This window comes from Caloenas nicobarica, chromosome Z (genome assembly GCF_036013445.1).
Source record: "Caloenas nicobarica isolate bCalNic1 chromosome Z, bCalNic1.hap1, whole genome shotgun sequence".
NCBI lineage: Eukaryota > Metazoa > Chordata > Aves > Columbiformes > Columbidae > Caloenas > Caloenas nicobarica.
In genome coordinates, this window is record NC_088284.1 from 66,619,203 (window position 1) to 66,631,873 (window position 12,671).

Sequence of the window (12,671 nt, forward strand, 5' to 3'; positions counted from 1 at the left end):
ATAATTGCTAGATTTCGTGGCATTGTAATAGTCAGTGGTATATTCCTCATGTGCTAAACTCTTGGCAATCTTTTCACAAGATATGTAAGTGGTAAAAATAATACAGTATAACAGCTCTCTTTTTTAAAAGTGAAGGTGTTGTCACAAAATGGGAGAAGAACTGGAGTTTTTAATCTTATTTTTTATATTAATAGTTTGAGAATTATAAATGTCCATTATAACTTTAAATGTATTAAAGGCAGGAGGCCTCGAAAAGATGATAGCAAACTTAAATTCCACTTGAATTTTTCTTCCTAACTTCTGAGGATTTCCCTGTTGTGGTGTTTTTAATACAAAATTCTGATTCATGTGAATAGAAATACCTTTTTCCTAGGAGAAAAAAGTGTCATGTTTGATAAATTCCTAGTGAAGTGAAGGTCATTTTCACCTGGAAATTTTTCTGGCTGACACTGTCATCTAGGGAACAGAGCAGTAATACCATATAGGGGGACTTTTCTGTATTGGCAGAGCTGCCACTAATGTGCTGGATTGCCAGGGTTACACACTCACCTGTATGTGCTAAAAAATCTCCCTTGTCAATATTGTTGATTTCAGACAGAAAATAGAGAAACTTGGAGTGACCAGTTCGTTTCACACATCTGCATTTCTTTGAGCAGGATGAATCAATACTGTCAGATGGGGTCTACACCGGATAATGTAATGCTAACAGTCATCACTGGTCAACTGTTTAAAGCAGTCAGCACCACAAATATGAACCACCTGAGTTACAGGCTTACTGAAACAGCCAGAAGGGACTGCCATGGAAGGGTTAGGCCTGGCAAAGCACAGCCTGTGGGGGTTGTTTTACAGGCTGTGGTTTTCACATAGCCAGGGCCCTAGCCCTGTGGCTCAGATGTGAAGCAGCAAATACCAGTGGGTTTAAAACAAGGTCTAGTAAAGGGTGTTGTCCAGGCTTGGGGCTGGTTTGGAGGAGAAACTACTGTTGACCTAGATCTAGACTAGACAAGGTTTATGTTGTTTTTCAACCCCTGGTATTAAGATGAAAGTTTGTTCATAGGGTCTGCATGGGATCAACAGCTTTGCATCAGGCATGTATAGGGCTGGATCGGATAAATGTTTGTCTGGAGGCTGACAGAGGTATTTGGATTAGGACTGGATTTGTATTGATGTTGTCTTCTGTAGTGCTAGGACTGACAAGCTTTGATTAAGGGCTGCTGCTAGAAGAGACTGCCTTGCCTATTTGTTTGTGCTGGTGGCTGGGGGTACTGTTGGCTGATTCAGAAATGCTACACACCAGGTTCCCGTGAGCAGAGTTACTGCTGAGATTAGGATTTTGGCCTCCAATTGTCTAAAAAGTCATAAGATAGAGAGCAAAACTGGATGCTGAGTTACATAGAGCACTAGAGCTAGCCAGACAACTATTATCTCAGTCGTGATCTAGCACTGGCAGAAACTGCTGGTGAGAGAAATGCATTTGATTAGAGTCCAGGTTAACAAAAGACAGTAAGGTTGGAGTCTAGCCTAGACTTCCTGGGACTTGCAAGGGCCTGCAGGAGATAATACATGTTCAGGCATCTGGCAGAGAGGTTGATGGGCCTTTGTCAGTCTACAGCCAGGACTGGATTAAATAATTGCTTTTGAACCAAGAGCATATATTCATTTACCTTGTGGAACGAAATAAGAAATCACTTCAATACTTACTTTAGGGCAGAGGCCAAAAGATGCAAATTTGCTCTAGCTTCAAGGACCTACTGTTTATGGCTGGCTTATTGTTGGATTTTAGAAACATTACCATAAGAGTATTGGAGGTGATGACAGTAAGAGTCTGCTGTGTAATTTAGTCCTGATGCTGGCAAAGGTTTCTAGAGGTGATTATGCCTCATATTTGGGAGAAGGCTGCAGGTCACACAGGAAATGGTGAAGGATCTAGTCTTGGAATCACCAAGTTTAGGAGGGTGCTCCTGGGAACAGATGAGCTAGAATTAAGGCTGAGCACACAGAAATAGTAAGAGTTAAAGTTTAGTTGTGATTAAGCCAAGTTTTCTGTTATCAAAGTCAAATGATCAAAACACTTTGCTTAATCTAGAAGAGACCATTGGAGTATAGTTCCTTTGTCTTACTGAGGTTACTTCTGTAGAGGGCAGATTGGATTTAACTGGAAGGGTTTCTGTAACATGGTCTGTATCACTAGCTGTTATCAACCTATGTTTGCATTCCATATTTTTTTTTTTAGCAATGGTTGTATAACCCATTCTGATTTCCCAGTTTCCAATAACTATACAGTTATTGTAATAGTCTCTAGGTCAAGTTCACAAGTTGACTAGCTTGAAAAGAGACCTAATCATTATGTATCTTGACTAGATCTTGTGACAAGTTCAGAAGGATTCTACCTTTTTCCTCATATTTTGGCAAATTTTTTCTTCTGTTCAATATAAATTATTTCCATTAATAGTTATTAGAACACCATCATTCTCCTAATGAACATATTCTGTCTAAGTACATTGGAATTGCTGTACTAGGTCAAGCAAAAAATCTGCTTCAATCAGGTTTCTGTTTCAGAGAAGAACTGGTTTCAGATACTGAAGGACAGAGTGCAAGAAGTGGATTAAGGTTATCATCTGCTTGTAGAACCTCCTTCTTGATCTCTGTGTTGCATTTGGACTATTGTATTTAATGACTCAAATGAGCCAGTCTTCACAAATTTCTATAGGCCCTTTTGTGCTATGTTTGTCTTTTTGACAATGTTTAGCTTGTGGAATGAGGTATGCGCTGTGTAGAATAAGGAATACATCTCATTTCTAAACCATTAGTGAAATATTTTCAGATTCTTTCTGGTTTTCCCACTCTGAGAAACAGGTAATTATTACTACCATTTACCCTCTTTCTCCATTACTTCTATAATCTCTGTCATTATCATTTGCCTCTTTCCTAGTGTCTTATTCTGTTTAATCTTTACTTAGATCAAAGATGGCCCATGCAAGGGTTACACTTATTTCCCTTCTCTGTCCTTTTTCTGGTTTGACTGTGGTTATATATTAATAATTTTTAATAAATATACATAAATACTAGCCACAAATTACATATTTAAGTATATAAATGTGTATTTTGGAAATGTCAATTTTCTATAAATAAATGTGTAGTTTAATAAAAGTATTTAATATTTATTTATATAAATAGATTAATTATATGGTATATAAATATACATGTTGAAAAAGAGCAAACTACACATTGTAATCAGGACACAAATGTATTTTACTTGGCTGTCCAATGTTTTCTCCTTTTCCCTTTGTCTCTGTAATATTCCGCTAATCTTTTTAACTGTTGCTGCCCACCAAGCCGATGTTTTCAGAGGAATGCCTGCAACAACCCCACTACCATTCTGAACAGTAGTATCTAACATGGAGGGCATAGCAGTGGACTCTAGACAGATTACCATAGCTGTTACAGCTCATGCAGCAGGCTCCAGTTCTGCCAGCTCCTCCTGGCCAGTTCATTGCATTGATTTTCTATTTTCTTCTCTGAGAAAATGTTTGAAACTTGTAGCTTTCTGGTTTGGCTTTGTGACAGATTTAGTCTAAAGGCTTTTAATAGTCATCCTAACCACTTAAAGGAACACAGCTTAATCCAAGATTGGGGCATGGCAAGCAAGGTCAATTCAGAAATGCTTTGTAAAACATGTACATTCGTGATAATGTAATTTCACAGTGATTTCTGTGGCTGATTTAGAGGCTGAATTGAGAAGCAATGGAAGGAGCTGTCTTCCATGTAAAGACAACCCCAAAACCAAGCTGATCCAACACAGGACTGTCACAGTCAAGGGAGATGAGTGCAGAAGTGGACAGTAGATGTGTTACCTGGAGCTGGAAAGCAGAGCTCTTTTCAACATTCCAAGGGAAATAAAGTCAAGCACAGAGGAGTCATGGTGTAGTCCTGTATTAGACCATATGCTTGAAAGCCTTCAGTATCTCTCATGATTTACAGGTTTTGTACTTTTTATGTTATTTTAAATAAGCTTGTAAAATTATTTTCCCAAGAAAATGCCTGGCTCCTATTTCTCCTTTATGAACAAATTGTGAACAGCAGCAAATCTCTTGCACATTATTATTCTTTTTCAGTGTGAGGTATCACTACATACAAATATTATAGGAATATTAAAAGTACTCTAAGTAGAGAAAGGAAAGCATCATACAAAAAACTTTGGTTTTACTAACATGAATGCACAAAATTAGGTATGCCACTGAAGAGAGTTCTTAATACCCTCCTTCCCAGTTTCTTTGTATGTTACTTAGAAGACTTCAATATTGAATTCTCATTAATAAATCAAACCAAATGACTGGGGATTTGGCACTTGGGGAAAGCATTTGTAGTAATGTGGAAAAATTTATTAGAACTTTTTTAATAAGCATAGAGGCATGGAGCTCCATGATATACACACAATATACCATGTCAAATTTCATAAGACAAAAGATGGTATGCGATAATAATTCCCTTTCTTTGTCCCCATTTTGGGTCACACACACAAAAGAAAAAATGGTGTCTTTCCTCCTCCACCAAACACATGGTTTCATACAAGGAGATCTTATCAAATACACTTTTCATGGTTTAACCCTGCAGTTAACATTGATGATTGCTTGGTTATTACTGCTGTTTATAAACTACTGATTAAAATTTAGAGCTGCTCAAGTAAGCTTAGTGCAGTTTTGTAGGCCAGGCCATTGTGTTCTTCAGTGAACACACACACAAAAAAATGGTTCAGGCATATGCTGCCAAAATCAGTCATGGAATGGTTGGGCGTTGAGGGATGTTGCATGTTTCTTTGTTTTTGCGTGAACTCATCAAATTTAGGGCTATAGGAAAACCAGCACAATACAAAGTTAAACTCAGATACTGCAGTCTCTTGGTCACAGGACAGATCAGAATAATTCAAAAAGATTATGCTGCTATTGTATTCAAATTATGAGGTCTGTTATTTCTGTTCAGCTTTCTGTGGATATCTCCAAAAACAATCCTGCATTTTGTCAATCCCAGTCATTTACAAAATGAATTTTGAAAAGCAGGGTAGAAGCAATTATTTTTTTTCAAGATCTTTCTGCAAGAAAAGAGATACCTCTGTTCTTAGTGACTGTAGTGGATAGTCTAAGGACTCTACTTTTAACCAACTCTTTATGAAACTGGTGATACCATCTTGGGTCTTACGAAGTGGTGAGGGATTCTCTGATGTTCTGACTACTTCAAATTCCTCTGAAACCTAAGGGAACACAGGGATGATCTCTGGGGGGTTGCAATGCACAAATGCAGGGCTGAATGCTCTGCAAGATCTGATTGATTCTGCTGTCTGCTATCAATACATTTAGATAGGGTTTTATTTGCAAACAGAAGGAATGATTGCCATTTTTTCTGGTTCAGTGACGTAAGGATACAAAAATCACTGTTAGTTAGAGGACTAACTAAAGATTCTCACTTGAGAATCTCTTTGACCATCTCACTTGACTGTCTCCTTCTGAAGCTCTGGCATTTCTCGCATCTAGCAGAGTGTTGCAAATACTGCAAGGGTAAAACATCTCACCATACTCCAGAGCTGAGTATTTTAATGTGTGGAAGTTGGCCCTGTGCAGCAAAACCAGGACATTTCTTAAAGCATTTAGCTATCAAGTCTCACTTAGGGTTTTGCAAGGTTCAAGCAGCAACTGATATTTTCTCCTGGATCAAGATCTTAGCTTTAGCAAACTGTCAAACAAAATCAAAAAGAAATTTTTGTTCTGTGAAATCATCATATATTGTTCCTCTTCTGCTTACAGTACTCCTTAAAAAAATAAACTGCACTTTGCCTGCTTCTTTCATTTGCTTGTTTTGTATGATTTCAGCTCATGGCTGTGGCTCATTGTAATTCTTTCCCACCTATGTTGTTATCAGGTCTGTGACTTCCACATTAGGTTGGAAAAGATTTACATCTGTCTTTTCTCTGTGTCAAAGCAGACAGATGATTGTGCAGACATGCAGGAATAGTCTGCAGGGAGATTAACTCTTCTGTCTTCCTGATTTTTCTTTTTTTTTTTTTTTTAATGTGAACTCTTTTTCCTCCACTTCCTTTTATAGTAGGCTGTGTGTGAGCTCTTGGTCTGTTCTTCATGATTCACCAAAGACTGTACTGCTGAGTAGATCTTCTGAGTTTAAGAATCACTGATGATGCTTAAAAAACAAAGAGTAAGAGCTAAATTCTCCCTAGTGAATGCTTTTTCTTCACATTCAGTTGAGAGACCTCCCCTAATGGCTTCCAGCACAATAGAACGTTTTTCCCAGGAGTGCAGGAGGCTTTCATGAGCCCAGAAAGACCCCTCTGAAGTGTGTGATTAATGCACCATCCCCACATAAGGAATTAGATATCCTGTTTCTAACACATAGCCTCAAATGGTACTAATCCATGCAAAAGGCCTCCTGTTTGCTGAAGAAGCTGTATTGCTACAGCTGTATTTCTTTTTCCTGTCGGGAATTTACATCACTGTTTACTCTAATTAGAAAAGGGCAGCCTTAGTCTCTGTGGGCCAGATCTCTTACAGCCATTAACATATTCTGCAGTATTTTCATCTTTCTCCTCCTTTTCAATATATTCTTTGATTTGTAATCATGTTTCTGTCTATCTACAGAGGAAAACAAAACAAACAACCTAGATTACACTGTTCAGCTCAATTTGTCATATTTTTGCTTCTGTTTTGCAATCTACTCTTTGACAGTATCCCTTGGTGTTTGGAGAGACAGAAAAGAAAGGCAGGTTGAAAAATGATGTTTCTAAAGCAGGGCAACTTGTTCAAAACATGGGAAAAGAATAAGGAGGCAGTGACGAAACATATAAGCTGTCTGAAGAAAGAAAAAAAAAGAGAGAGAGAGAACAGGGAGGGATTGCTCCTGAGAGTAGGAGTACTGTCTAGGAGCAGGTTTTGTTTTTTCTGGTTGAGATTTGTCAGTTTTCACTTTTGCAATACCATCATTCCACTGATGCAGAGATGCCTAGGCAGGACTGACTCAATGTCCTAGGACAAATAATCAACTAGGAGAGTCTTTTAGTAACAGCATTGTTGTTCTTCCCTTGCCAGCTGTTCGTGCAAAGGCCTAGAGATAAGGACAAGGAATGTCCTACAGAGATTTCGAAGTGCCCATAACCGTATTGATCAGCACAGCTACCAAACGGGAAGGATTTTTTTCCTGGGCCGTGTGCATGTGGTGCTGCTTTAGCAGTGTGAATGTCTCTTTTCTTACTGCACTCCTTGCACTACAAACTCCTATTTACATGGGAAATCCATTCAGCACAAAAAGTACTGATAGCATAGTGAAGCTCACGTGGTTTAAAAGTTTGCACTACTTGTAGGCTCTAAAGAGTATTTTCCAAACATGCACTCAGATCCAGCCAAAAGTCCACGCCTATGACTGAAAGGAGCATTTTTTGCAGCCAAAATAGAGTAAGCAGAAGGACGGTTTATGATAATGACAGTACCACGAAGAAGAATGAAAAAGAGGCCTCAGCTCAGAAACAAAATAACTTGAAGTAGAATTTTTATACTTCTGTATTTCTCACAGCACAGCCTCCCGTTTTCTACTCTGGACTATAATGTATTATAGACAGTCTCAGAAGGTGTTTGGGAAATATTAAAGATCTAAAATCCATGTCAATGTAGCAGGGACAGCAGGTAGTGGTAAGTGATTTTCTGATGGAATAAAGATAATTCTATATCCTCTGTCCCCATAAAATTATTCAGTAGAACTAACCATGCAATTACTGTGCATTCATTATTTCAGAACATGGTCTCAGAATGGTCAGAAATGCCACTGATTATGCCCAGGAATTTATTTGACTGTGTTTTGCAGCCAAGATTTTGCCTCCAATCTATGCTCTATTTCGTTCATTTAATTTTCCTATTGCAAAGTATCTCTGATATTTCACGTAGCTGCAAGATGTTTCAAAGCTGCAAGACACATGTGACAGAATGCTTCTTCCCCATACTTTATGCCAGGTTCACTCTTTGGCGTTATATCTTTTTCAGATCCGCTATGCTGGTGCTGCTGACAGTTCAGTTCAGTTTATATTCTATCAGCCTATCATTCACCGATGGAGGGAAACTGATTTTTTCCCTTGTTCAGCATCCTGTGGAGGAGGTAATGAATTACCACTGTATTCCAGAAACAGTTGTCTGCATACAGGATCTGTCCCAACTTCTGCACTGATATTTGGACCATTAAAATGGGCAAAATCTGAAAATGAAAATAGTTACATCTAACTGTAGGGAGTGAGTGATGTAGTAACAGTAGTAGTAGCCTGTAGATTTTTTAGCATTGTACGGAGCTCTGTACATAAGTTACATTTTGATATCCACAAACTGCATTTAATGTTGCAGCTGTCAAACTTAAGGGCTGATGGGATGTGGGCAACTTTGAAATCACAATTTGTCTCCATTTGCCCCCATCCCCACCATTGGCTTTACACTCTGAACTGAAATTGAGTATACGAGCCTTGGGGATCAAGAAACCTTAGCCTTTATATTTTCTTTCTCCTCTAGGCCTCTGAATTTTTATTTGACCACACTAGTTATCTTAGGTGTCCCACTACATGTGACTTAATTTCTTGTTTTCAATCTGGTCTGTAAAACAGTAGCTGTTACGTCCAAGGGACTGATATTTTCTGTTCGCTTTTGACCAAACCAGATCTTAGATGCGCTTCACAGAGAGATAGGAAGAGCACCACATTATATATTATTTCTCCCACTGTGTATTGCAGGTTATCAACTGACATCTGCTGAATGTTTTGATCTGAGAAGCAACCGGGTAGTAGCAGATCAATACTGTCACTATTATCCCGAAAATATCAAGCCAAAGCCAAAACTTCAAGAATGTAATCTGGATCCTTGTCCTGCAAGGTCAGTTTCCTCTAGTTTTAAAAGAGGCTAGGCTCTAAAGGAGTAAGATAAAGTAGGAAAAAATTGTGTTGCTATTGCTTACAGTCTCATCCAGACTATGTAATTCAATGTATTTTTCATCCTGAGGATGCACTGTGTAGATAAAGACCTCTGTTTAGCACCTCCACATTGCAAGACTGATTTGAAATGGTTGTTTCTTCCCTACAAATTGTGTTCTGCCTCATTAAACATTACAAAGTGTGAGAAAAAAAATTGTTCATGATACCATCCCGTGATCAACATATGTCTCGTAAGTGTTAGTGAGATGGAAAAAATTCTCTTGGGGTAAAAATGTTGGAAAATTGTTGTCATCACAACTAGAAGCATTATTTTTATGGGTTTTTTACATTTTTTCCTTAATACAAAGCCGACTTACAGTCGTGGCAGCTTGTAAGAATGTAAAGCAGAGATTTTTTCCTAATTATCAGTACCTTTCAGCCCCTCACAAAAGAATCCTCTCTGCTCCCATGTTGAGCATTCTTCCTCAGAAGATTAATAGTGAAAATGCTAAAATCACAGAGTCAGATTTCCCATGTATAAGAAAAGGAACAAAATCACAAAAAGGACCAGTTCTTTGTTTCACTGATTCCCCTGAACTTCAATGGAAGACACTCTTCAGCCACTCATAAACCACAAGCATTTATTTGTGTAATCTAAACCTTTTGGTCCTCTCGTGTGGCTTTACCAAAAGATGGCTTATTGCAGCCTAGCAGGCATGCGTGCAAGGATGCCCTAAAGACATTTATTTGCCTGCTTCCTTCCCTTTAAACTAGTTTTGTGTCAGGTTTGATAAAGCAAGTTCAAGTGTCACCTAAAAAAGTTACTGTGGCCCTTCAGATTGCTGGAGGTTGCCACAGAAGAAAGATGTCCTAGCCCATAGAAGAAGGATGCCTTAGGGACCTATGGGACTACGTATCCACTCGACTGAGGATGATTGCTTCCCAAACCGGGTATAGCAGCTTTAGACAAGCTAGGTGTTATCAGAGCAGAACAAATCACTCCAAGCTCAAGATAGATTTTACCTCTTCTAGAAAGTTTTTGTTAAAGTTCATTGACTTTTCATAACTGCAGTTAACACTTAGGTTTCTTTGTCATTAAAGATACATTTGCCTAGAGTGTATGGCAGTTTATATTCCTTTGTTCAAATAAATGCATCTTTAGTGGCAATTCTGTTTGTAAATAATTAAAAGCCAGAAATGTTCTCATACGTTTTTAAATCTGAAGTGAAAATCTCCCAGAATTAAAAAGTGGAAATATCAAATCTCAAAATCCAACATTATCTCAGCTATATTGTACATTCTTTAAGATACATATTTTATCATGTATTTCATTAGGATGTTTTAACAAAATCATACTAATCAGTTAGCTTCACTAGAACTGTGTGAAAACTGTTTCCTGTTGAGTATGTACTCAGAAGTGCTTTTTCAACTGCTTTCACACAATGCAACAAGACCATTTTTTCCTTTAACAATAGTCTGCCAAGTTCAGTATCTGACTTATATTGTTCTAGTACATTCCACAAAAAAACATATGTGATTTGTCAGGTTACCTAAATACATCAACAGTTACAACTAGAAACCTTAGTATAATAAAGTTCTTGTATTTTTTCCTCAGTGAGTTTCTCAGATCAGTTTCTTTGAATTCTCCTTTGAATGGTTTGAGACCAGCATCACAGCATCAGTAGAGGCCAGGTATGATCAAGTAAGAGACCTAAGTAGGAACATTTCAGAAAAAGGATTGCTGAAAGGTGTCCAGCAATATGGAACCTGTCTTTTAGATTCACCTCTCACAGTACTGATAAGAAAGTAATTTTATGTATGTGCCTTATTTTTTTTTAAAGCCTAAGCTGCTGGGGATTTTTAAAAACAGTTCTGAGTCAAATATGTAATTTGCCTGTGGAATTTGTACTATGGATATTTTCCATGCTTTTCCTAATAATTTTAAATGACATATTCCCAAATGGGAAGACAGATGACTGTGTGGTACATGAGAGAAAAGAGAGAAAAAACAGCTGGGCAGATGTCAGGAAGCAATTTTTGTTTCATATAAGACATAACAAGGCAAAGTTGTTGATATAAAGACCCTGAGGGGAGGGAGAGTCGTTTAGAAGTCCCAGGGTACAGGCAGTAACAGAGAGGAATTGGCTTTCTGGAAACATCCTCATGGAATGCCAAATTGCAAATGATTATTTTCAAAAGTGCCTTTGTAAAGAATTCAAGTATCAACATCTCAGACAGAAAACCAGAGGAAATCTGTGGTAACTTCTGGAATCTCAGTGCTTTCTTACGGTCAGGAAGAGGGTAGGTGAAGCAGAACAATGGGGTCAGGAGTGCGAGCAAGGAGGGCGTCTTGGCTCTGCAATGTCTTTGCTGTATGGGAGCTGCTCAGCTCCAATGGTATAAAATGAAGATGCTCATTTTTCCTGGCAAACTCAGCTCCAGTGAGGCATAGCTGATTAGTGGTTGCTGACTCGTCCTATGGTGTGTCAATGAACACCACAGAAAATAATTGTGGAAGACCACAGCGGTGCTGAATAAAGCAACTGAGAGGGGTTACTGTAGGAGAGCTTACATTAACATTTTCAGCAAAGGGCAGGCTGAAAGAAAAGTTTAAATGAATACCAGGAGTATCACGTGGGCCTGCAGTTAGTTGCCTGTGTAGGCATAGTGCATAGAAACATTTTGCTTTATTGTGCTTATTATGGCAATAATTAGCAGTATTGGTGGCATCATGAGTAGGAAAAAAAGCTTAGTCTGAAGAAACACAGAAAACAAATCAACTTTTCTTTCTGCAAAGCCAGTTTCTCCCATACTCACAGAAGAAGCAGTATGTGGAAGACTAATTATCAAACATATATGATTTCTACGTGTTCCTTTTCTGGGTTATGTAAATGTGGCCTGTCCAGCTAGGTGAGACTGGTAATTAGTGTCTTGCAGGACAGATGATGCATCATGACACCGAGTCCCTTTTTGTCTCTATTTACTATCAATGCGCTGTCTGGCCCTTACATCAACCCTCTTTAGGGTCAGCTCCTGCCTTAGAAAGACAGAAACAAAAGAACAGTTCGTTTACAGTCCATTAAGATTTTGAAGCAGTCCATATTTGACTGGCAAATATATGTATAATATCTGCTGATGTGAATAGCACCCAGTTCCATCTAGTCCACTCTGCTTCTATGCAGCAAAATCAAATCCAACATTAAGATTTGACAGATTTAATTAATTGTGAATCTCTTAACTACCCAAAACTTCTCAGGATGGAGGGTTTAGGGAAGCTTTTTACCTGTCATCAGTATCCTTCTGTCTCATTTCCTCTAATGAAAGGTGAATGGAATTTTTTTCTGCTTTGAGAAAAAGTCTGGTTAGATTTCACTTAACTGGTTATGCTAAACACATAGGACAACTCTGAGGTTCTATAAGCTGAAAATAACATTTCTTTTATAATCAGAGGTATTCCTCTAAAAAGAAATTTTTACAAATATGACAGAATTTTACCCCACTCATCATTCACCTACTCATGAGGATATTCTCTGGAGCAACATTAGTGCTGCTTCTAGATTACATCTTCAGCTTTTCAGTGGCATTCCCAGCTGCACTGTTCTGCATTTTCAGCAGTCTCCTCTATTTTTTGCTTATCTGTGCTACATGTTAATGTGGTGTTTTCTGAGTCACAAAAGCTCTGCTGGCGCTTTTACCAGGAGATTTCAATGGTGTATAAAGATTTCTA

General features: G+C 38.2%; 1 protein-coding gene across 3 annotated transcripts in view; it reads left to right on the plus strand.

Annotated features, from left to right (window-relative positions):
* The window catches only part of ADAMTSL1 (ADAMTS like 1), a 444,801-nt gene that overhangs the window by 324,343 nt on the left and 107,787 nt on the right, over positions 1-12,671 (plus strand). For all 3 annotated transcript variants that reach the window (XM_065655435.1, XM_065655436.1, XM_065655437.1), the window contains 2 exons: positions 8,037-8,148; positions 8,768-8,906. In XM_065655435.1, coding sequence (XP_065511507.1) covers positions 8,037-8,148; positions 8,768-8,906 — 251 coding nt within the window. The remainder of the gene's footprint in view (positions 1-8,036; positions 8,149-8,767; positions 8,907-12,671) is intronic.